Source organism: Gorilla gorilla, chromosome 15, assembly GCF_029281585.2.
Source record: "Gorilla gorilla gorilla isolate KB3781 chromosome 15, NHGRI_mGorGor1-v2.1_pri, whole genome shotgun sequence".
Lineage (NCBI taxonomy): Eukaryota > Metazoa > Chordata > Mammalia > Primates > Hominidae > Gorilla > Gorilla gorilla.
Window position 1 is genome coordinate 110187269 of NC_073239.2, and position 26411 is coordinate 110213679.

The window sequence follows — 26411 nt, forward strand, 5'->3', positions numbered from 1 at the left end:
CAATAAATTATTCATTTAAATATAAACACCCAATATACTGCCTTACCTGGAATTTCGTTGGCTACAACTGAAGGAGGGCTTGACTGGTTGCTGCTGATCTGCTGGTGACTGATCATGTGACAACACTGTGGCACGGCATTATTGACCATGTAGAGCGTGTCTGGCACATTGGACATTCTAACCATTCGCAAGCGCACAAGATCCGTTTGTTCCACCATCATCTCATCTAGCACTGACTGAAATAATCATTCAGTATTAACAAAACCAGTCAACCTTCCTCTGTTAAATCACATTTGAAGGAAGATTATTACTTTCATCAAATAAAAAGGGAATTAATTTATTTCTATTTTATAAATGTTAACATTAGTGGTGAAAGAAAGTTCCCCTACATCTTTAACTTTTAAAGACTCTTTTAGGAGCATCTTTGAAAAGACACAACCATCTTTTGAAAAGTCTGCTTTTAATTATAAGTATTTGAAATGTGAAGGAAGGACATAAAATTAATCAGAAATAAATTACACACAATATTATAATAAAACAATGTATACATGTGCTAAATAACAAATCCAACAAAGTGCTCAAAATACAAAATATTGAAGATTGATAATCAGGGCCGGGCGTGGTGACTCATGCCTGTAATCCCAGCACTTTGGGAGGCTGAAGTGGGTAGATCACCTGAGGTCAGGAGTTCAAGACCAGTCTGGCCAACAAGGTGAAACCCCATCTCTACTAAACATGCACAAATTAGCCAGATGTGGTGGCGGGTGCCTATCATCCCAGCTACTCAGGAGGCTGAGGCACGAGAACTGCTTGAACTCGGGAGGAGAAGGTTGTAGTAAGCTGAGATCTCACCGCAGCACTCCAGCCTGGATGACAAGAGTGAAACTCTGTCTTAAAAAAAAAAAAAAAGATTGATAATCAATTCAAGAGACCTAGAAACAAACCAAATTTTCTTTTTTGAAGAAAAAAGAAAAATGTTGCCTGGGCTGGAGTGCAGTGGTGCCATCATGGCTCATTGCAGTCTTGACCTCCCAGGCTCAAGCAACCCTCCTACTTCAAGCCTCCTGCGTAGCTGGGACTACAAGAGCACACCACCACGCCTGGCTAGTTTTTTTTTTTTTTTTTAATTTATTTTTATTTTTTGTAGAGACAGGGTCTCACTAGGTTGCCCAGGCTGCTCTTGAACTCCTGGACTCAAGTGATCTTCCTGCTTCAGCCTCCCAAAGTGCTGAGATTACAGGCGTAAGCCACCATGCCTGGTTTAAAAATGAGAAACATTCTGAGGCAACTTGATTGTATACTCATTGAGTATACACACTGTTTGGTCGTTAAATTTACTTCAGAAAGCTTAATAATGATTTCCTGCTTTCAAAGACTGTCAGTTCCTCAAAAGGCCAAAGTTTTTTTTGTTTTTTGTTTTTTTTTTGAAGACTGGTTCTTACTCTGTCGCCCAGGTTGGAGTGCAGTGGCACAATCACGGCTCACTGTGCAGCCTTTGCCTCCCAGGCTCAGGTGATTCTCCTCAATCAGTCTCCTGAGTAGCAGAAATCAGGGTGCATGCCACCACAACTGGCTAAATTTTTCCTTTTAGTTTTTGGTAGAGTTGGGGTTTTACCATGTTGCCCAGGATGGACCCTGGAAAGTTATGGCTGAACATCTAATAAAAATTAGATGTTTCATTTTCACATTACCGTATTTTCTGGGACAGTTCTTTATGTTACAATATACATAATGCCAACTAGTTACTTAACAGGCCTGAAATTTTTTCTTAGTTTGTGCATTTATTCTAAAACTAAACATAATTCCCAACAGTCAGCTATTGCAGAAATATGTTACAAGAGGTCGTGGCATTCCTTTAATTTACAAAGGAAGTAAAAAAGTGGGCAATCTTCTTTCAGAACATTTCCCTCATGCTCAAGATCACAAAATAGTGACAACCATTTTCAGTAAGTGGTAACAATTTGCAAGGCAGTTAACAATTTGCAAGGCAACTAAAATGAGAAAAATATAAAATGCATTTTAACATAACCTAAGTTTTAAAAACATGCTTAATTAAACGTTTTAGAAAACTATTCTGTTGAGTAGTCAAACTAGAACTTACTTTCATTTTCCCTATTGTTGAAAATATAGGCTATTTCCAAATATTTAAGTAATACTACAATGAACCACTTTGTGCATATGGTTTGTAATAAAGTAGTCTATTATCTTCAAATGGTTTTCATTACCTTTGCTTCTTCCACATAGGGAGAGAAGAGTCGAGGACGAACATAGATGCCAGCATTTTTTTGCCGTAACCAGGCATTTGACTTCCCACCTTCTGTTGTAGGAAGCATATCTGATGGAGGAGTACTAATTAAGCCTCTTTTCATCTAAAAAAAAATTTTTTTTTTAGATAGAAATCTGTGTAGTACTACAATACTACTAAGATAAATAAAAATATTTATAACTATAAATAAAAATATGCAAACTTTATCATTTAAATAAAAATTTAGAAATGTATATGAAATTTAGAAATACCTCAAATTTTTTTTTTTTTTGAGACGGAGTCTCACTCTGTCGCCCCGGCTGGAGTGCAGTGGCGTGATCTTGGCTCACTGCAACCTCCGTCTCCTGGATTCAAGCGATTCTCCTGCCTCAGCCTCCCGAGTAGCTGGGATTACAGGCACTCACCACCACGCCTGGCTAATTTTTTGTACTTTTAGTAGAGATGGGGTTTCACCATGTTGGTCAGGCTGGTCTGGAACTCCTGACCTCGTGATCTGCCCACCTCGGCTTCCCAAAGTGCTGGGATTACAGGCGTGAGCCACCGTGCCCGGTGAAATACCTCAAATTTTTAATAATATTTAAAAGATTTTCAATAAAAAGATACCATAATTTCCCATTTTTCTCTAAATAGAGGAATATCTTTAAAAACAAGAGACACATTAAAATGTAGTTAAGTTGGACTAAAGATCAGAACTCTTAATGAAAATCAATTTTTTTTTCTTTACTCATCTAGGAACAAATTCAGTCCCCACCCAACTCCTCAAGACAAAACGAGAACATTGACGTGGGCCTATATCTACAGTACAAGGATACAGGAAGGCTAGCACAGTGCCTAGCAACACAGGCTCTGGGGCAAGGCAGATGTAGCTCAAACTTCAACTCCTGCATTTAACAGCCATGTGACCATGGACATCTCCTTTACCTGGGCTTCACTTTAAGGGCTCCTGTACGGCCCTGGAGGCAAGGCAGTGCACAGCTAACTGAATGAGGTATCCCCGTTGTTTCCTGACTGATGCCAGGAGAATCTGTATCAAGTATCTTTAGTTCCTAAGGTGGTGTGAGGATTAAATGAGGGCAATGCAGATGAAAGCACCTAGTACAGTGCTTAGCACATACTAAGAGAGCATGAAAGTTAAGAGCCATTATTAGCAAAGCTTTGTTGGGGACTTATGATGTGTTAGGCATGGAATTAAGAGCAGAGGTATATATTTCCTAACCAAAGTTCTAAAATACTTTTCTAAACTACATACAGGGTTCAATTTGATTTGAGTCCCAGGTTTTAAACAAAACCAAAAGTTGTTTCTCCAATATTACTCTTGTTAAATATAATCAACAGCTGCATTAGTTAAAATTACTTTTAACTAGTAAGATACAGCATTATCTAGTATTTAGAAAATAGAGAAAAAAGTCAATACTCATTACAACAGTAATGTTGATATATTTCCTTCCAGTCTTCTCTTTTTCTTTCTTTTCTTTTTTGAGACAGGGTCTCACTCTGTTGCCCAGGCTGGAGGGCAATGGCGAGATCTTGGCTCACTGCAACCTCTGCCTCCTGGGTTCAAGCAATTCTCCCATCTCAGCTTTTCAGGTAGCTGGGACTACAGGTGCACGCCACCATGCCTGGCTAATTTTTGTATTTTTTGGTAGAGACAGTGTTTCACCATGTTGGCCAGGCTGGTCTTGAACTCCTCAACTCAAGTGATCTGCCTGTCTTGGCCTCTGAAAGTGCTGGGATTACAGCGCCTGGCAGAGTCTTTACCAAATGAAGTTTTACATAGTTGAATTTGAGAATACATAAAAATACATACTTTGCATAATCTTTTTTTTCTTCTTTTTTTTTTTGATACAGAGTCTTGCTCTGTCACCCAGGCTGGAGTGCAGTGACACATTCTTGGCTTGCCTCTGGGTTCAAGCAATTCTTGTGCCTCAGCCTCTCGAGCAGCTGGGATTAACGGCATGCACCACCATGCCTGGCTAATTTTTGTATTTTTAGTAGAGACAGGGTTTTGCCATGTCGGCCAGGCTGGTCTTGAACTCCTGACCTCAGGTGATCCACCTGCCTTGGCCTCCCAAAGTGCTGGGATTATACGTGTGAGCCACCGCGCCCGGCCACTATACAGTCTTTATAACAACTGTTCAGGGGAGCAAAATATTCTGTTGTGTAGTGGTACTGTAACTACTACCTTAACAGGTGAAAAAATGGTAACTGTTTCATTTTGCTTTCTCTGGTGTGTGTGTAATTAGTGAAGGTGAATTTTTTTTTCTAATCAGAATCCACAAATATTTCTTTTTTTAAATTTTGTTTTTATTTATTTTTATTACTGCTCCTTGTGGAGCAGGGCTACCCCACAGGCAGTATGCCCAGAGTAGCCCATAAATACTTCTTGAAAACAATATTGTTTTCTTCTAGTTCTTCCATGTTTCCATTTAGTATTTAATTCTTCAGTCTAACAAGGATTAATTTTGTGTGCCAGTGAAACGATGGTTTAACTTTCAATAAATTTCTTCTTCTGCTAATCAGTTAAACTAGCACCACACTGACCTGTGATAGTTCGTTTATTATTATGTTTTCTGTTTTTTTCCAGAAGACTTTTATAATGTTTTATAATGTTCCTGTGCAGTTAGAAAAAACATATTATGATGTTTATAAGCATTACATTAAGTTTATAAGTCAATGTGTGAAGAACTAATATTTATAATATTTATTTTTCCCATCCATGAATTCAAGCAATTCTATTAATTTTTTTTTTTTTTTAGATGGAGTCTCGCTCTGTTGCCCAGGCTGGAGTGCAATGGCTCGATCTCGGCTCACTGCAACCTCCACCTCCCCAGTTCAAGCAATTCCCCTGCCTCAGCCTCCCGAGTAGCTGGGATTATAGGCATGCACCACCACGCCTGGCTAACTTTTGTATGTTTAGTAGAGATGGGGTTCTACCATGTTGGCCAGGCTGGTCTCAAACTCCTGACCTCAGGTGATCCACCTGCCTTGGCTTCCCAAAGTGCTGGGATTACAGGAGTGAGCCACCGCGCCCAGCCAATTTATATTAATTTTTTAAAAATTCACTGTTTAAAAAAATTATGAAAGTAACAAGATGAGCTCTATTAATTTTCAGGTCCATCCATTCTTTTTCTATTCAACCAATCCCTCCACTCCACTACTCTCTGATTCACTGCTGTTCTTGAAGACTCTTCAAAGGTAATTTCTACCTTTTCCTTTTTGAATAAGGGTCTACTTGATCTACACTTAAATGACAGAATTAACTCTGCTAGAAATAATGCTCTTGCATGAGTAAGACCTATTTACCCACTCAACTCTCATTCACTGAACATTTTAACTGTATTATGTGGCAGACACAGGAGATACAACATCGTACACAATAGACATCTGTCTCTGTCCTCACAGAATGACAGCTTCACAATACTCTATTAGTAGCAGAAATTATTTACAATGAATAAAAACATACACCTGGCATTTTTCTTTTCATGAAAGGAATACATGGAGAAAAACACTTACTGCATCACTTAAGACTTCACTGTTTATAGGTAAGATGTGTTCAATTCGCACAAAAGGTAAGAGAGAAGAAAGGATCTCTCTGAGCTCTTCCATGTCCAGGTCCCGTCTTTTTACACCTCTTTTGTTCACACTATGGGCAGTGCCACTCAGTAAGTTTGGCTCTATGAGACAGAAAATGAAAAGTTTCCAACCAAATCCAAATGTTCTGAGACAGGTTTCCTTTGTTCTCCAGTACATACACTAACAGTACCACTCTATAGACTTATGTGCCTCTGCTTTAAAAAGGGTTATAAATCAATTATTTTCTTTCATGTTTGTTTAATAGGGATGTTCTTGGATAAAGAAAAAGCATGGTATCAACAGTACAATAAAATTATTTTATCACTGCTCTGCAATAAAGAATAAAGGATTCCTTTCTATAGACTAACTCAAAAGAGAAAAGATGACAATCTACTAAAATCTAGTTTTATCAAGGGCTTTTTAAAAAGCCTTCTCACTTTTGTGACTAGTGTTTAGTAGTATAAGGTCATTGCAGAGCATATGCCATTTCTGGTCACTGTAAGTTATCAGTATGCTCATTAGCCTACGTATGTGTAACAGTAATTTAACAACATGTTAATCACTTGGTGTTTGAAGCAGCAAAGCCTAATGTGCTTTATTTGGTTTTAAGATTTTTATGAAAATCTCCCAAATTTCCATAATATGGGAACATTACTGCATAAAAGTAGACCCTTTGATCTTTGACATGTGATATATGTCCATCATCCAGGGCAGAGAATGATTTCTTCATTGGGCATTAGTGAATGACAATCTGAAATACATGTATGCTTATGCTATTGAGGTGGGAAGAAAAATCATGTAATTTGGAAATCTTTAATCATGGCTTTAATCTAGGGGTCTGTAATTTTTTTCTTAAAAAAATTAACACAGAATAAGATCTTTATTATTCATGAAATGCTGGATTTTTTTCAAATATTCTACAGGAAAACTGATATCTTCCTTAAATCGTGTGTGTGTGTGTGTATGAGAGAGAGAGAGAGAATTGATTGTTTTTGAGAAGCTAAGTTTTTTTCTGGATTCATTCAGAATAAAATTGTTAACTGTGTAGAAGAGAGTCATTTTTTTCCCCCTTGCCTAGCTATGATTTAGCTTCATACTTATTTAAGGCATTCTGCTTTTCAAAATATTTTTTTTCTTACAGTAGTGACATCCTGTTTTCATATAAAATCTTACATGAAACCCCCAAATATGTGACAGGTAAGGGCAGAATCCTCCTGTATAAAACTGACTGAAACAAAGCTATGGCCTGGTTCACTTAGCTTCCTTCTTATCCTTGCAGAAGAACCTTCCACTAACCCAGTGTGGAAACTACCTTTTATTTTTTTTTTATTATTATTTTTTAAGATGGAGTCTTGCTGTGTTGCCCAGGCTAGAGTGCAGTGGCATGATCTTGGCTCACTGCAACCTCCACCTCCTGGGTTCAAGCGATTCTCCTGCCTCCGCCTCCCGAGTAGCTGGGATTATAGGCACCCGCCACCACATGCAGCTAATTTTTCTATTTTTAGTAGAGATGGGGTTTCACCATGTTGGCCAGGCTGGTCTCAAACTCCTGACCTCAGGTGATCCACTCACCTTGGCCTTCCAAAGTGCTGGGATTACAGGCGTGAGCCACCACCGTGCCTGGCCTAGCAACTATTTTTCTAAGGAAAATTTTAACCCTTAAGGATGCCTGTTATCTGCCCCAAATAAATGACATTTCATCATTACCAACTTTACATCACTGAACAAGCTTATGGTCTATAACATTTACACAGAGTTATATACAATCGGTTCTTATTATCTGAAGTAGTTATAAAGTCAACACAAACAATGAATCAGCGAATACTGAACTGTTGCTCATAGGGAAAACACAGGGTTAGGTTCCTGTGAACCTCTGGGCACAACATTTTTGTCAAATGACTAAGACAGAACCTTGTTTTATGTGTTTCTGTTTAAAGACACTTTATTTAATATATGTGGCTGATTTATTAACACTAACCTCACAACCAACAGCACTGTAACTCACGCCTCAATGAAGCTTACCTAACTCATGTATTATCTCTGTATGGCACACCACAGCCTTCCTGTTCTCAGGAACACTAGACAGCACTTCAGTACTACACCTGGGGGCTATCTTGAACAGTGAGATCACGAAAACATAAAAATGTAAAAAATGTGGCACTTGGTAAGGAGATCTGAAACAAGAAGGCAGAGTGCCTCTGTCTTGTTAGAACTCAGCTGGGAATGTGCTTGTTGGGAGACCAAGCTTTTTGCTACTCTGTGAATGACCATGAAAGTACCACCAGTATTGATTTTGGGGTTACAAATAAATTTCAGTGACTAGGTAAGTTGACAAATATAAAAGCTACGAATGAGAACTAATTGTATGCTGGCATTTAAAAAACTTTCTAAATCAACTGTAATGGTTTTCATATTTTAAAAAATTCATAACTTGCCGGGCATGGTGGATCATCTGAGGTCAGGAGTTCAAGAACAGCCTGGCTAACATGGCGAAACCCTGTCTCTACTAAAAATACAAAAATTAGCCACGCGTGGTGGCACATGCCTGTAATCCCAGCTACTCGGGAGGCTGAGGCAGGAGAATAGCTTGAACCCGGGAGGCAGAGGTTGCAGCAAGCTGAGATCGCACGACTGTACTCCAGCCTGGGAGACAGAGCAAGACTCCATCTCAAATAAAAAAATAAATCAAAAACAAAAATCATAACTTTGTTGCTCTCTGAAATAAAAATTTAAAAATAAAAATAAACACATTCAAATCTGAGAATTGCTAAAGGTTTTTGCCAGCCACAGGAAAAAAACTGGAGAAATAAAATAGAAGGACTGCTTTTGTTCCCTAGAGCTTGGATAGTAGCATATTAAAGAAACACTATAAAAAGGCTTAAAGCCAGGTTTAGCACAACATTTTTTATATTTAAAAATGTGACAAAACAACTCTATAAAGGTACTAAAATCCACTGACTTGAACACTTCAAACCGGTGAACTTTAAGATACATAAATTATATCTAAATAAAGCTATCGAAAGGGGACAGAAAAAGGAAATCGGTATTTAATTTTTCAATTAAAAATTTTAAATTTAGATTCAGTACATAAAGGAACACAACGATGTTTGAGGGAAGGAGGACAGGTGGGTGGGCTAACCCTAGACACAAACAAAAGACTGCTGTAGAATCACAAATTTCCAAAGTTGAAAGCCCAGCCTCCAACATATGATGCTTCCTTCTCTTCTGCAGTGACCCCACTGGGAGGTCATTCAGAAGTATTATTTATTTCTCTTTTACCTTCCACAACATTTTTTTTTTTTTTTTTTGAGACGAAGTTTTGCTCTTGTTGCCCCAGGATGGAATGCAATGGCCCCATCTCGGCTCACCACAACCTCTGCCTCCCGGGTTCAAGTGATTCTCCTGCCTCAGCTTCCCAGCTGGCAGGGATTACAGGCGCATGCCACCATGCCCAGCTAATTTTTTATTTTTAGTAGAGACAGGGTTTCTCCATGTTGGTCAGGCTGGTCTCGAACTTCCAACCTCAGGTGATCCGCCCGCCTCGGCCTCCCAAAGTGCTGGGATTACAGGCGTGAGCCACTGCACCCAGCCTACTTTCTACAACATTTAAAAATAAACAACGAATGCTTTTTTATTTGTACTCTTTTTTTTTTGAGTCTCGCTCTGTCACCCATGTGGAGTGCAATAGTGCAATCTCAGCTCACTGCAACTTCTGCCTCCCAGGTTCAAGTGATTCTCATGCCTCAGTCTCCCAAGTAGCTGGGAGTACAGGCGCGTGCCACCACTTCCCACTAATTTTTGTATTTTTAGTAGAGGCGGGATTCTGCCATGTTGGCCAGGCTGGTCTCAAACTCCTGACCTCAGGTCAGCCTGTACTCGTATTTTTAAACTGAGGTTAAAATTCACATAACACAAAATTTATTTAAAACATTTTAAAGCGTACCATTCAGTGGCTCTTACTATACTTGTATTGTTGTGCAACCATCAACACTAATTCCACATTTTCATCAACATTATGCTTTTGTAATACTTTGGTCATTATATGAAATTATATGAAATTTTTCATTCTAGTACTTCCACGAATCAGTCATGTTTTATTAAGCACCTAAGAACATAATAATAAAAAGTATCCTTTTAAAGCTGCAAAATAAGACTTTCTGATATATTTATTTTAATAAACTATACCCTGTCCACTAAAGGATTTTGCTGGTGGTAAAAACTTCCATTTTCACCAGGCAACAGTGTCAATTTTCAAGACTGATGTGTGGCATGCATTTCTATGAGCTTCTAGGAATGTAAGAACCACCAAATTTTACACAAGGTAACTAGTGCAAGCTAATTTTCTGAGCTTACCTCTATCTGCTATTCTTTTCATCAACTGATGCTCTCCCCATTTAATCAGATATTTAAGGATATCTTGTTCACTTGCCTATAATAAAAAATGGTTTATATTTATTTTAGTGAAATTAGGTAAGTGGTTAATTTCATTAAGGACTTTTCGTAGGTGGGAAATACAGCATGCAACTTACCATGTTTCACTCTTTCCATTGGCTGTTTGAAGTTTTAGTGTTAAATCTGTGGTCCATCAACAGGAAATACACAAGACTGCATTACATATATTTTATCCAGTAACCTCAATCTTGGCTCCAACTAATTTTTAAATTTCATTTTTCTATCTTCTTTTTCTGTAATCTGCTCCCTTCTTATTTTATTTTTTCATTTTAATTTTTCCTTTTGAGATGAAGTCACACTCTATTGCCCAGGCTGGAGTGCAGCAGTGCCATCATGGGTCTCTGCAGCCTCAACCTCCTGGGCTCAAGTGATTCTCCCCGCTTCAGCCTCCTGAGCAGCTGGGACTACAGGTGTGTGCTACCACACCCAGCTAATCTTTTTTTTTTTTTTTTTTTTTTTGAGAGGGAGTCTCGCGCTGTTGCCCAGGCTGGAGTGCAGTGGTGTGATCTTGACTCACTGCAAGCTCCTCCTCCCAGGTTCATGCCATTCTCCTGCCTCAGTCTCCCAAGTAGCTGGGACTACAGGCTCCCGCCACCACGCCTGGCTAATTTTTTTGTATTTTTAGTAGAGACAGGGTTTTACCTTGTTAGTCAGGATGGTCTCGATCTCCTGACCTCGTGATCCGCCTGCCTTGGCCTCCCAAAGTGGCTAATTTTTTTTTTTTATTTTTTGTACAAATGGGGTCCCACCTGTTGCCAAGGCTGGTCTCGCACTTCCAGCCTCAAGCAACCCACTTCCTATTTTAAATTTATTTTATCTTACTATGTGGTTTATATATAGCTGCCTTAAATTCTCTTTTGGAAGAAAACAGAGATAAGTAAATGAAAGTGTAAGTATAGGGTATAGGCAGAGTAACTACTCTCTCCTGGAGGGACAGGAAAAACAAGTCAGTCAACTTGTTTTGGCAGAAGAAACTACAATCTCTACAAGGTATTCTACTGGTTAGCGAAGCACAATCTGTGAAATGGCAATGTAGCCCTCATTTCTTTGTATTTTATTTAAAATCTTAGAGCAAATCTAGGCTGCTCTCTGTTTTTTTTTTTTTAATACTTTCTAAGAAGGAATGCAAAGCTCCTAAAGACAATAATCTAAGAGAACTAACAACTTCTAACACAAACATAAAGCATCCAGTTTTGATCAGGACAATGAGACAAGGTTAATGAACAAAGATTCTCCATAAATTAAGGCCAAGTATGACATCTGTACTGCAATCAAAGCAACATACAAAGGAAAAGCACAGATGCTGAGTGTATTATTTAACTCTCCACTGCATTTCTGACTAAAATGGTAGCATTTTATTATTTTTCTAGTACAAATACAATGAAATAGGAAGTGGTTCAATGGGTTTATGTCTTTAATAGCATTAAAACAGTTGTACAGTTTTTAGCATAAAATTCATATAGCCAATGCACAAAAATTAAGCTTGAATATACTTTGCCTGTAAGTATTTTCTGTAATATATAAAATCTATTATTAATGTAAATTTCCAAATTAAATTGACATTTAAGTCAAGAACACAAGAATTTGCTAAAAACTACTTCTGGTTAAAAATAAGTAGTTGAAAACATTACCATACTTTGGAAGAATACATGCACTAAGTTTTGATAAAAATTTGAGCAGATCAGAAATTGAATATTATTTTTACTTTGTGCTGCTGAAGCTACTGTCTACAATCTAAGTATGTGATGCTCCACCAAAAGTACGAAACCACTATAGAGAAGCTACATTAATAGAAGTCAAGAAAATCATGTTGGGATGTGCTTCTGACCTTGCCTACTGCCCCAATCTCTTTTTGGTGCATTTGGCTGGGACCTGGGCTTGTTCAATGTTGAGTCATGGTAGCAGTGTACGTGAAGAGCCAGTGAGAAAGAAGGCTTTTGTTGTACAACTATGAAGAGGGCAGTCCTGGGTGGTTTGATCACAGCCTGTTTCTCTTCCCCTGCCCTACCCTAGATGGAAGAGTAATAGAGCATAGATGATGGGTTTCTTGGCGCACATATGAATGACAATGAGTTTGAGAGGTGTTTAAATGATTACCTGTAGGTAGTCAGACTGGATAGCAGTAAGCAGATGGTCTTTGCTGAGTTCATAAAAAACATCCGAAGTCATGACCTGGGAAAATTCCTCACAGAGGAAATGTAAAGCTTGTCGGTGCACCCATTTAGAGCCATATGGATGAGAACTCCACTTGAGGATGGCAATTAAGGTATCTAATGAGATGCTCTCAGCAATGATATCCTCACAGCCTAAAAGAGAAGGCAAATACTTCTTGAGATTAATCATAAATATTACTTATTGAACATTAGTGTGCTAGGCACGATATTTAAAAGTCACAATAGCAAAAAAGAACTCAAGGAGATAAATAAAATCTCATGAAAATCACCAAGACTTGGTGGGATGGGTAAACAATAGACTATGGCATCTATAGAAAATCTGCTGCCTTACAGAGATGGATCTACAGAAAAAGGCAGAGAATCCTCCCAAGTTCAAGATAATAAACATCTATGTGCAAATCCAATAATGTGAGTAAGACAGTATAGAGGAAGACATTGGACCAAAAGGGAAAGAAGAGTAGGCAAAAAGGCTGCAGTGGTGGAAACTGGCTAGAGGAAGGAAGTGGATGACACCTGACTGATGAGAGAACGCACACCTCAGAATAAGGTAGGTGGGCTGCCAGCTATGCAGACATCCACTCTTTGTATGAAAACATAGCACCTCACATTGTTGACAGTTTAATCCTTCAGAAAATAGACAAAATACATCTGAGCTTAATTCTGGCAAACTTGAAAAAGGAAGTGAAGAGGACCAGGATCCTGGAGAAAGCAACTATGGCATTTCAAGAACTCAAGGAAGAAAAGAAAACCTAAGGAGACTCAACTCTCCTCCTTAGGAAAGATCATTTCAAAATATAAAGATAAAATATAAGTAAAAATCTGAGTGACAAAGATTATGGGAGTGAGAATGGCTAAAGTTGAACAGAAATTTTTCATTAAGCTTACTATAAAACAAAAAACAATCCTGATAATGTGAAAACAAACAAACAAACAAACAAACAAACAAACAAACAAACAAACAAACAGGTGTTTAAACACCACCACCAGGCCGGACACAGTGGCTCTTGCTTGTAATCCCACCACTCTGGGAGTCCAAGGCGGGCAGATCACCTAAGGTCAGGAGTTAAGACCAGTCTGGCCAACATGGTGAAACCCAGTCTCTAATAAAAATACAAAAATTAGCTGGGCGTCCTGTAATCCCAGCTACTCGGGAGGCTAAGGCAGGAGAATCACTCGAACTCGAGAGGCGGAGGTTGCAGTGAGCCAAAATTATGTCTGAAATCGTGTCACTACACTCCAGCCTGGGCGACAAAGCAAGACTCCGTCTCAAATAAAATAAAATAAAATAAAATAAAATAAACACCACCAAACTACGGCTACACAGAAAGGGCGTAAATGAACTCCAGAGACTTCTAAAGTTCAAAGCTGTTTGTGAAACCATGAAAGGTGTAAAGACAAAGGGAGTGAATCCCACTTTCAAGTGATAGAAGATAATGAGTAGCAATATGGAGTCTACAAAAAGTAATCCCTCGTTCCCCTTTCTGATATGCTACCAGATGAGGAGAAATATCATAGAGAACCGTATAACTTGATTTCCACAAAGCATTTAGAAAATATTTCATGATGCTGCTAAACTGTAAGCACAAGATAGGGATGGCTATCTTCAATGTATTCCTAGCACCTTCTCACACATGTGCTAAACCTGCGCTAAATAAAAATGTGTTGAATGTACAAATGAGATCTTTGCAGATAAGATGAAGAGACAGGGGATGGGATGATAGGACAGTGGTTAACAGAACCATTCATAAACAGCACTGATTAACTTGATGCGTGGAGTGGGAAGTTGGTTTTTGCCATGTTTATCAAGAATTTGGGGCCGGGTGCGGCGGCACACGCCTGTAATCCCAGCACTTTGGGAGGCTGAGGCAGGTGGATCACCTGAGGTCAGGAGTTCGAGACCAGCTTGGCCAACATGGTGAAATCCCATCTCTACTAAAAATAAAAAAATCAGCTGGGTGTGGCAGCAAGTGCCTGTAATCCCAGCTACTCGGAAGGCTGAGGCAGGAGAATTGCTTGAACCCGGGAAGTGGAGGCTGCAGTGAGCTGAGATCGCACCACTGCACTCCAGCCTGGGCTACAGAGTGAGACTCTTGTCTCGAAACAAACAAACAAACAAAAAATCTTGGATAATGATGTGGAAAGTATGTTTCAAAATCTTCAGATGACCCCAAACTTGGAAACACAGTTAACACCACACTGCATAGCAGAATCATAATTGCCTAAAAAGACTGATCAAAATGAAGTTGAAATATAACTAGGAGAATTAGTTCTACATTTAAAGAAATCGACTGCACAGCAGATGATGGTTGGCTTAACTGGAACTATATAAAATATCTGGGTTTTTTTTTTTTTTTTCACTGAATGAATGCAAAATGTGACATGGCTGTTATAGAGCTGAAGCAATCTCAGGCTTTTCAGGTACGAGCATCGAGCCGTAATCAAAGGACTCAATGTTGCTGCTTTCTGCGGAGTGCTGTGTCATTCTGGGCCCCGTGGGTCAGTTTAGATTAGCACTGACCAAACTGCAAGAGTCTCAGGAGGGCAAGGGAATAGTAGAGAGTTCGCAACTTATCACAGGAAAAAAGCTCCAAGCAAGAGATGATTTGGGTTATGTAAGAGAAACCTGAGGAGAGACATGAGAGCTGTCTTTAAATGCCTCTTCACGAGGCAGAGGAGAAATAACTGATTTATCCGTTGTTCCTAGGAAACAGATACATGTTAAAAGCGGGGAGATTTTGGCTCAATGATAAGAAATTTCTAACAATTAGAATTTCCATCCTCTTCTCCCATTAAAAAAAGGATCCCTCTAGAAAGTGTCAGAACAGAGGCTGGCTCGTCACATTAGGGATGGAGTATAAGGAACCCTGACACTGGAAAGGAAATAAGGTCAGAAGACATCCGAGCTGATTTAATCACAAAGACAAAACCGTTTCTATAAGATGGTAACAGAGCAAATAAAAGATGTCTTCATTCCAAGCACTAAAAGAATATCCCTGTAAGGAACACAATGAGACCACCACATTTATGTCCACATATAGATGACACCCAAAGGCGTGAAGATGTGCTGAGAAGTGGGAAATATGGGAAAGTTTTCAACAGTCGTCATTTTATCATGAGCCTTTGAGCCTTGAATACCAAGCTGAGGAGGACAGACCTCATTCAGTGGCCAGTGGAGGACCTCTGTTGGCCTGTTGTTTTAAAGTGGGTATTGGAATAGAATTGAGTGGGATGAGTTAATCTGATAGGAAAGGCAATCTCATAGATGTGTTTGGGAGTGAAGCAGGGGAAATGAGAGAAAAGCTGGTTATTTAAAATGATGTGTCACAATCCTACTAAACCAGGATACTGGCAGAGGTGAAGAAAAAGAATGAAAGATAACATGATCACAAATATTTAAACTGCTGAGGTTTACAAAGAAGCAGGATACAGTAGGAAAAAAAATGGGCTTTAAAATCAGATTGGACTTGAAATCCTAGCGCTGCCACTCAGTAGCAAAATCACTTTAGGCAAATCACTTCACTCTTTAAGAGTCTGAAATGTTCTCATCTGCAAAGCTGAGATTGTTTCCTACCTCACAGGGTTGTTACGGGATTTAAATGAGACCATACTCTTGACACTCTACATTTGTTCAAACAGTCTGGAGTACCTAAGCCGAGTACCATGAATACCCAGCTCTTTTTACTGCCTGGTGATGTCACTTGCCCCATGGCCTTCACCTCATTATATCCCTGACTTCCCAGCTGATAGCTCCAAGCCTGAGCTGACTCCCAGTCACACCTGACTTTCACATGGATTTTCCACAGACATCTTAAATGCCAAAGTCAATTCATTTCCTCTGGGAAATCTGGGCCTCTTCAGTCACCAAAGCCAGAGATCTGAGTACTATTATTGGGTTCTTCTCCGGATGCCCATATCCAATCTATCACCAGATGCTGTTCATTCTTCTTTTCAATTCAACCCCTCCACAGAATCTCCATTGAATTTTTACCACCTCCTTTTCAGAACCTGTTACTTTTCCCCTGCATTATTGAAATGGCTTTTTAAAAATTCCCACCTCCAGTCTTTCCCTTTCTAATCTGCTCTCTGTACTGTTGCCAGAATGATCTTTTAAAATGTAAATTATATATGCCTCTTTAACGAATTATTCAATAGCTTCATGCTACAAATGATTTCAAGAAAAAGTCCAAGCTACATGTCCCTTGATGATCTGGCACCTGCCTACTCCCCAGCCCATCCCTGCGCAGACTCTATACCCCAGTCATACTGTGTCCCTTCCAATTCCCCAGAAGTCCACCAATCGCTTGCACCTCCAGGCTTTTGTGTATGTTGTTCCATTTTTCTGAAATGTCCCTAACTCTTTTTCTTAACTCCTCTGCATCTTTAAGTCTCAGCTTAGATGCTGCCTCTTTGAAGAGCCTACTTTGATACTGCTCCTCAAAGCCTTAGGTCAGGTGTTCCTCCTATCTAAAAGTTTCTCTGGTACCCTGTGTTTGTCTGTAACAGCACAAAACTCTCATACTACTATATCTTTCTTATATATATTTGTCTGACTCTTCCACCAGACTAAGTTCCTTTTCGGTAAAAGCCCCATCTTATCTGATTCTATAGTGTCTGGCACCTAGTAGATAATTAACTAAAAGCAAATAATAATAGTAGCTAACAATCTTGAAAACTTATTATGTATATGTATCAGGCTCTGTGTTAATTGCTTACTTTAGAATATTTAATTTTAGCACTTCTTCTCAAAGAAGGGTGTATTATTATTACTATTATTATCATCCCCATTTTATAGATGAGAAAACTGAGACTCAGAAAGATTAAATAAGTTACCCAAGGTTACACATCTAGGAAGAAACAAGTCCTACCTAAACATATCCTTCCTTCCCCTCCCAAAAGTTCCCCTTCCCTGCCTTTTATGTCTCTAACTTAGACTTTTTTTTTTTTTTTTTGAGACAGATTTTGCTCAGCCGCCCAGGCTGGAGTGCAGCAGCGCGATCTCAGCTCACTGCAACCACCATCTCCTGGGTTCAAGGGATTCTCCCGTCTCAGCCTCCCGAATAGCTGGGATTACAGGCACCCACCATCATGCCCGGCTAATTTTTTATATTTTAGTAGAGACGGGGTTTCACCATGTTGGCCAGGCTGGTCTTGAACTCTTGATCTCAGGTGATCCGCCCGCCTCGGCCTCCCATAGTGCTAGGATTACAGGTGTAAGCCACTGCACCCAGCTCTAACTTAGGACTTTTACTAATCAATGCTCATTAGAACTTATTTAGAACTACTTCTCTCATGAGCAGAAAGCACCTTATAAATACACCAAACATGGTGATATTAACTCAAAAATGTAAAAGGAAGACAGATAAAAAACTGGAATGTTGGTAAAAAGAGATTTATCTTATAATGTCAAAATTAATGTTTTAATCTGATGGTAAAGGATTTCAATTAATGATAATACAACTTTGTCAAGGTTATCAATATTGGAATGAAAATGTAAATATAGCAGCAAGGCAGAAGGGATGCTGTCAGGGAAAGGCCAACAAGTGGGTGCTGAGAGGCTTTACACGGTGCCACATCCTTGGTAATGGACAAGTCCTGTAGGTAAGAAACCATCAGCACACTCAAAGATGGTCAGACTCTTGGTGACAAAGTGATCCTAACACAAACCCATGACACATGCGTAGATCAGAATGCTTACTCATGGGCAGTACAGGGAGTCAGTTCTAGTGAGCAGAATGTCATGTGTTCTCTCTCGGCACTTTGCAAACTATCGCGAGTCATGCTACAGTTTCTTCTTTCTTTTTAAATTTCCAACGTGTCCTGGACCAATACTTTAGTAAAATTCAGCAAAAACACCGCTTGAATATTGTGGCAATTGTTTAGTTTCTAAATGCTTGTTGTTAATTTCTGTACCTATCTCACTCACTGCAGACATGCTTTGAATAGTACTGCTCTGTCTAGAGTCCCCTTCCTCTTTTGGGAACTGGGCTTGCCTTCTTCCCTCCTACCATGTGAAAAGTACGCTGTGACTAGCTTATTGGTCCCAGGAGGAGAATGGGCAGCCCTGGGAACACAGCCACCCCTGCTGACCCACAGTGGCAATGAGAGAGGCCCCAGCTGCTGCAAACTGAAGCAGAAATGCCCCACCTAACCCAAAAACTTATTAGAAATAAATGTTCGTTGTGTTACACCACTGAGGTTCTCAGATTGTTTCTTACACAGCAACGGTTGACTAATAAACCAGTTAGCTTTTTAGATCAACTCAAAAGCTTTTATTTTTATTTTTTTTGAGATGGAGTTTCACTCTTGTTGCCAGACTGGAGTGCAGTGGCGTGATCTCAGCTCACTGCAACCTCAGCTATCCAGGTTCAAGCAATTCTACTGCCTCAGCCTCCTGAGTAGCTGGGATTACAGGCGCCTGCCACAACACCCGGGTAATTTTTCTATTTTTAGTAGAGATGGGATTTTGCCATGTTGGCCAGGCTAGTCTTGAACTCCTGACCTCAGGTGATCCACCCACCTCAGCCTCCCAAAGTGCTGGGATTACAGGCGTGAGCCACTGCACCTGGCCAAAAGCTTTTATTAACAGCCAAGCGTGGTGGTGGGCATCTGTAATCCCACACTTTAAGAGGCTGAGGCAGGTAGATTACCCGAGGTCAGGAGTTCGAGACAAGCCTGGCCAACATGGCGAAACCCAGTCTCTACTAAAAATACAAAAATTAGCTGGGTGTGGTGGCATGTGTCTGTAGAGTCCCAGCTACTCAGGAGGCTGAGGCAGGATAATCACTTGAATCCAGGAGGCAGAGGTTGCAGTGAGCCGAGGTTGCGCCACTGTACTCCAGCCTGGGCAACAGAGCGAGACTCTTGTCTCAAAAAAAAAAAAAAAAAAAAGCTTTTATTAACAATTTCCTGGTAACAGAAAAATTCCACCTGTAGCCAAGGCATTTAATGGATAAAAGGCACCAATACATTCCGCTCAGGCAGACTTTCAGTGATGCTCTTGGGAGGTTGGCAGGTAGTACAAAGTCAACTTCTTACAATTTCTTTTGCTTATGTGATAACCACACTTTACAGATCCATCTCCTACTTATTTAATCCTTTCCTCTATTCTCTTTTACTAGGATATTTTCTTTCTAATCTTTAATGTAAGCAAAAATACCTTCCCTCAAAAAATTGAGTCACATAACCAATAGGAATGAATGACCAAGGCTGAAGGCTGAGACTTAAAGAGCTAACAAATCAATCTGAAATTCAGTAACACAAATGACTGTATTGCTGCATGTTAAATAGGATCACTTTCTGTTTTTATTACCAATTTTTGTTTCTCCTCTTCATGTTTGTCCCTCTGGTAACTAAAAATAGCCTCAATGTTGACAGTTCTCCTGAATACACTGTCAGGATCTTTGTTTCCCCCTTACTTGTTATTCCTACAATGCCACCCTACTTGTTTCACCAATACCAGTGGGAAACCTTTCCACTGGCTCATGTCCATCAGGAAATAAATAAACGGCTTCCAGATTCATATTGAGGTCGGGGTGGAAAGAGGAAGGAGGAAACAGGCAAGGGGGAAAGGAAAAAGGAACAGGGAGATTACAGCTTGCCATGCAACATAAAACAAGATCGTAAGTTTAGAGGAGGGCCGGTCTTAGGCTCGGCATGGTGATTCTTCAGAGGCACCAGAGTTAGAAATAAGAATTGAAGTACAAACAGGCTCGAGAGAAAAGTTGCTTCAATTCTTTCTTACTAACCAGTACATGACTGATTCAGAATCCTGAGAAAAGAAATTAAGAAATAACAGAAGTGAGTGTGGCAGGAAGTGAAAGACCATAGGTTTTAAATTCAGGCAGCTGCATCACTAATTCTTGACCCTCACTCAGCTTGTACCAGATTAAAACACATCCTGTCCAGGTGCGATGGCTCACACCTGTAATCCCAGCACTTTGGGAGGCCAAGACGGGCGGATCGTTTGGGCTCAGGAGTTCGAGACCAGCCTGGGCAATATGGTGAAACCTTGTCTCTACAAAAAATACAAAAATTAGGTGGGTATAGTGGTGCATGCCTGTAGTCCCAAGTACTCAGGAGGCTGACGTGGGAAGACCACTTGAGCCTGGGAGGTAGAGGTTGCAGTGAGCCAAGAGATGCCATTGTACTCCAGCTTGAATGACAGATGAGACCCTGTCTTAAAAAGACAAAACAAACAAAAACTACATCTTGTGGGCGGGCGCAGTGGCTCATGCCTGTAATCCCAGCACTTTGGGAGGCCGAGGTGGGCGGATCACCAGGTCAGGAGTTTGAGACCAGCCTGACCAACATGGTGAAACCCCATCTGTACTAAAAATGCTACTCAGGACCTCAGGAGGTTGAGGCAGGAGAATCGCCTGAACCTGGGAGGTAGAGACTGCAGTGAGCCAAGATTGCACCACTGCACTCCAGCCTGGGCAACGGAACGAGACTCTGTCTCAAAAACAAAAAAACAAACCTACATCCTGTGAGTCTTATTTTCTCATGTCAGCTGAAAGAATCTGAAGTTCTGAGGATTACACTGGAAATTGGGGAGAAATGTGTCTACACAGTACCCTATAAATCTTTAATTTCTACTCTGCCTTTCTGCCCTCCTTTGACCTCAGTATCTAACCAATGTATCCTACAGATTTGTCCTTCAGAACACCCTTCAATTAGCCTCTCTTCCATTCCCACTAGAATATCACCTTTATTCAAATCCTTAGCATTTCATATACCAATTACTGAAAAGCTTCCTACTGTCTCCCTCCACCCAGGATTCCAATGCATACAGAGCACACTATTGAAAGGTTTAAGTTTTCTAAAACAGCACTACCATCACATCATACCTACAAATCTATTTTTAAAAGGCAACCAGGAATTCTGGATCCAAAGCAAAAACTGAGTGTCAGATATAAGGACGAGAAGACAAGTCAACCTGCGCCTCAGTGTTCTGCACTGTCGGTCCTTAGATGCTGTGACTCTGAGAGCTGCTTGGATGAATGCTCCTCTCTACTATTTCTCAGGAGGACAATTCTGATGAAGAGTCTAAACCCAGGTGTCTGCAGTGGTGATCAGCTCAATGACCCACTCTTGTACTGCTCCCCCTCACTCCTGCTCATGGGATACTTACTGAATAAATGACCTGCATGTCAGCCTTTGATTTGGGCTGTGCTTTCGGCATGGACTGCGGGGAATGGGAGGAGACACCCAGCAAAGATAACAGAAATGGCCCTAGAAAACAAGGTTCTTGAATGAGATTCTAGATCTACCTTACTCACTGACCAAATGGCAAAAGGTCTCCCCCTCCCATTCCTACTGGTAGGAGACATGGTGATAACCCCTGCACATAGTAGCATGACAACACCAGGAGCAGATTAAAATGAGGTATATGTGGAAGGTAAAGTATCAAATCACCAATCATGGTGGCACTTGAATGGAATGGAAACATTAGTGACTATAAGGCCTAGATACTGGCTGAATTAACAACTTTAGAGGCCATGAACAAAGAGAATGACAGGCTCAGGTTAGCCAACCCTTAAATCTAGGCATTCTTCAAAGTCTGAAGACTTCCAGGTCAGTGTCTGAAAAGACCCTATTTCTTGCAGCTGCGGGGCAGACTGCCAAAATTCAGGCTCCAGACTTAATTTAAAAGATATCAGAACTACAAAGGAGATATGAAAGAAAGCCTTGACAGGTGTTATATGATAAAATCTGGGTCCTGGTAGGAACACTTGGACACAGAAACCTGGAATGGGGATATTTGGTTGGCTTAGCTGAGAATATTAAACCCCAAGATTTACCTGAATTTTTTGGGCTAGGAGAAGCAGCTCCCCCAACTCCTTGCTAGAGAGCAGCAGCCTCCTTCATCTGGAGACCCTGCAGGTGCCTGAAAAGATAATGCTTGTTCTCTTTAAGATCAGTTCCTGCCTTCTCCCACTACCTCCAAACCAATAATGAGGATCATGTTCCCAGCACAGTCTGATTGGGAAAATACAGTCCCTGTTCTGGGAGGAAAGAGTGTAGGCACCCAAAGAATGGTAAGACCTGGCTATATGCACTGGCAAGTCCTGAAGGTACACTCGTACAAGTGGATCCTGTGTTGGATGAGGTGCAAGGTCTGTGGCTATACAACAGCAGTTCATTCAGAACCCAGGGGATTCACTGCGGCATCTTCTGGTGCTTCTTGGCTGAGGGATAACAGAGACCTAGTGATTGTAGCAACTACTGATAAAGAAACTAAGAGCTCAAATACCTCTGGGATGAAGGTCTGGCTCACACCTGGTAGGCTGCCTAGGCCTGCTGAAGTACTGGCAAGGAATGACGAAAATCTAGTTTGGGTGAGGCAAGAAGGACATTATGCTGGTAATTGTTTCTCCTCCATCTCCATCCCTATATGGTTCCAAGTCAGAGTTGGCCAAAAGAGAAATGTGTGAAATCTGGAAGGCAGACATGAGGCAGTGCCCATTACTCTCTAAAAGTCACTGTAGCTAGATGTGGTGACCGCTAGTCGCAGAGGTGCCAGGGGAGCTTAGTTTTTCCTCTGCTCTGCATCTAGCTCTTCCATCTGCAGCCTTGCTGACCAACACTGGCCCTGTGCCCACCCCCAGATGCATGGCTGCAGGTCCAGACACAACAGCCATTCTCCATGAGCTTGCCCTTCGCAGTCCCACTTTGGTGGCTGGATGCGCTTGGCTTCTCAGATTGAATGGCTGGTAACTCCTCTGGAGCCTATTCTCCCTTTCGGACTCACTTCCCCAGCTTCTCCTACAATTGGTTAAGGTCCAATTCCTAGAATAATTCCCTTATCCTGTAGGTCAGAGTTGCTCAGCTTCCCTGACTGAACTCGGATGAGTTACGATGAGAATATCAGATGAAACTTCCAGCCAGCTGTAGCAGCCGGACTGTGGCTAATCCCATCCTCTTCCCTGACTGAGTCTTTTGTAGAGGTGTGGCTGGCCACCATCTTGAAGATTCGATGATGATGGAGCACACAAACTGATCTGAGTGATGCAAGAAGTAGACTAAATTAAGCAACTCTTGTGCCCAGTGCACAACCTCTCTGCCTTTCACCACAGCAGCCCAGTTACAGCATCCTGCCTCAGCGGTACCTTTGTATCTTTGGTTGTCTGCTGTGAAAATTGTGACCCTTGGAGTCAGCACCTCTGGGAATCTGCTAGGCACCTGTCCATATGCAAACCATGAGATGCAAGGGAGTGAACACCCTATTGGAAACACTTTTCCAATGGAGGGATGGAAGGTGGTAGGTAAATGTCCCCTCTTTCTTCCCTCTGGAAGACAATCCTGAAGTACATTCCATGTGGCTCATCAGTGAGTTCCATGAGGATTATGCCTGATTGACCATAGCAGTGATCAGCTCAGAACACATGCTTGTATTGGCTTGCTCTCATTCCATTTCACTCATCAGTTACCCACTCCTATTCTCTGGCAGAACTTCCCAAAATAAACTTTTTGCTTGCAAGTCCTTATACGAGGCTCTACTTTTTGGAGGGAACCCAGGCTAAGAAAGAGCAGATACAAAAATCTCGTTTTGACACTGGTCTACAAGAAGTAATGTTATTTTTAATTGCCACTCTAGATTTTGGTCAAACTAATGGGTCATTCAGCCCTGGATTCCAGGTTACCTTTCTAGACTTTCATTTAAAAAAATTATTGAGCTTTGTGCAGGCTCTGTACTACATGTGAGGAATACAATGATAAATAATACAGCTCTTGATTTCAAGAAGCTAACAATGTTCTAGAAGGGTAGAAAAAGAAGTAGGCAATCTCACCTCTATGTAGTAAGTACTACCAAAGGGGTGTACAAAAGGCTATGGTACACAGTGGGGGGCTACCTAAATTCTCAGGTGGAGTGAGAATGGCAAGGGATAGAACCTACATATAACCCACTACTGTGTGAATACCAGAAAACGGAGATTAGGGTTCATCTTAGGGTCTACTTGTTGCACTACATTTATGGCCACCTTAGTAATATACTTTCTGACAGACTGGACAATCCTAATCACTTCAGTTTGCTCTTTGTACCCCTATTCCTTTTATCTTCTTCAGCTTTCTTTTCTCAGAACACACCCTAACTTTACCACTTCTCTGAACAGCGGGAAGAATATATAATTTATATTTTAGGCAAGGATGCATTATAGTTTGGCAAAAAAATTTTTAAAGTTGTATTTTTCTGTGTTTTATTTCTTATACCCTTGTAGCTAATATTTGGAATTTGGTTGTCCCTGTTGGGTAGAGGCATAACACAGAGTGTAGCCTTAAAGTTGCTTAACAGTGGTCACTTAACAGAAATACCATCTGAGAAAAGCACTGTTAGGCAATTTCATCATCTTGCGAACATCAGAGTGTAGGTACACAAACCTAGATGGTTTAAGGCCTGTTACACACCTAGGGTACACAGTATATAAGGCCATTTTTTTTGCTCGTAGGCTATGAATCTGTACAGTGTGTCACTGTATTGAATACTGTAGGCAACTGTAATGCAATGGTATCTGTTCACTGAAACACATCTAAACATTATAAAGGTTCTGTGAAAGTACGTTATTACATAACCTTATAGGACCACTGTTGTACACGTGGTCTGCTGTTTACTGAATCATCATTATGTGGTACATGACCATTTATCCACATAGAAGCGTATCTTTCAAGTCTCTGTCCGTTTTAATAGTCTTGGCCATGCATGGTGGCTCACGCCTGTAATCCCAGCACTTTGGGAGGCTTAGGTGGGGCAGATCTTTTGAGCCCAGGAGTCCAAGACCAGCTTGGGCAACACAGTGAGACCCTGTCTCTAAAAACAAATTTAAAAATTAGCCAGGCATGGTGGCATATGCCTGTAGTCCTAGCTACTTGGGAGGCTGAGGTGGGAGAATTGATTGAGCTTGGGAGGTCAAGGTTGCAGTGAGCTGTGATCATGCCACTGCAGCACTCCAGCCTGGGCAACAGAGCGAGACCTTGTCTCAAAAAAAGTCTTACAAGATTTTCCTGCAAGAGCTAAATGCCAGTCAGGCATTACTAATACTATATTTCCAATCTAACTATCTTTTCATGCTCCCTTACAATACATTTTAGGTTATGTTCTGAGACAATCTCTGGATTATCTATCTGGAAGGGTACACAGGAACCTGTAACACTGGTTGCCTCTGTCAAGGGCAACTGAGTGGCTGGGGAACAAAGTGGAAGGGTGGGTGACTCTTTACTGAATACCATGTTGAATTCTGTTCCGTGTGAATGTATTACCTATTAAAAGCTAAATTAAAAAAAAGTACCACCAGGCTATGGAAGCTGCCAGAAGTTCTTTTCCTTAGTACTCTGTAAAAAATTAATCACTGACTACAAAACCAAGTGAATACTGGAAAGGAAATGAGAAGGCTATCTACCTGGAGAACATTAATCCCTTCTAATGGGAAAGAGGCAATCACTGAGATTTATGCTGCATGTGTGTGAAAAGGTACACAATGTTTATATTCTTTATTCTTACAGCTTCTGACAAGTTGTGAGAGAGACAAAAGCAGACAAAGCTGGAAAAGCAGCTGAAAACTTCTAGGGAATAACTTTAGTAACTTAGTAGAGGAAGCTAAAGCATACACACAATTCATGAACGATTTCTCTTCAAGCCACGACACACACACACACAGATTAATTTTTTTTTTTTTTTTTTTTTTGAGATGGAGTCTCACTCTGTCACCCAGCCTGGAGTGCAGTGGCATGATCTCAGCTCACTGCAACCTCTGCCTCCCGGGTTCAAGCAATTCTCTGACCTCAGCTTCCTGAGTAGCTGGGATTACAGGCACGCACCACCACACCCAGAAAATTTTTGTATTTTTAGTAGAGACAGGGTTTCACCATGTTGGCCAGGCTGGTCCTGAAATCCCGACCTCAGGTGATCCGCCCACCTTGGCTTCCCAAAGTGCTGGGATTACAGGTGTGAG

General features: G+C 40.7%; 1 protein-coding gene across 4 annotated transcripts in view; it reads right to left on the reverse strand.

Moving 5' to 3' along the window:
• Positions 1-26411, reverse strand: part of BTBD7 (BTB domain containing 7) — a 96709-nt gene that overhangs the window by 13840 nt on the left and 56458 nt on the right. For 3 of the 4 annotated variants that reach the window (XM_055361287.2, XM_063698134.1, XM_063698135.1), the window contains 5 exons: positions 12389-12597; positions 10193-10268; positions 5780-5940; positions 2226-2369; positions 47-236 (listed from right to left, as the gene is read on the reverse strand). In XM_055361287.2, the coding sequence (XP_055217262.1) occupies positions 47-236; positions 2226-2369; positions 5780-5940; positions 10193-10268; positions 12389-12597 (780 nt within the window). The remainder of the gene's footprint in view (positions 1-46; positions 237-2225; positions 2370-5779; positions 5941-10192; positions 10269-12388; positions 12598-26411) is intronic. The other variant, XM_063698136.1, reaches the window with a different exon arrangement.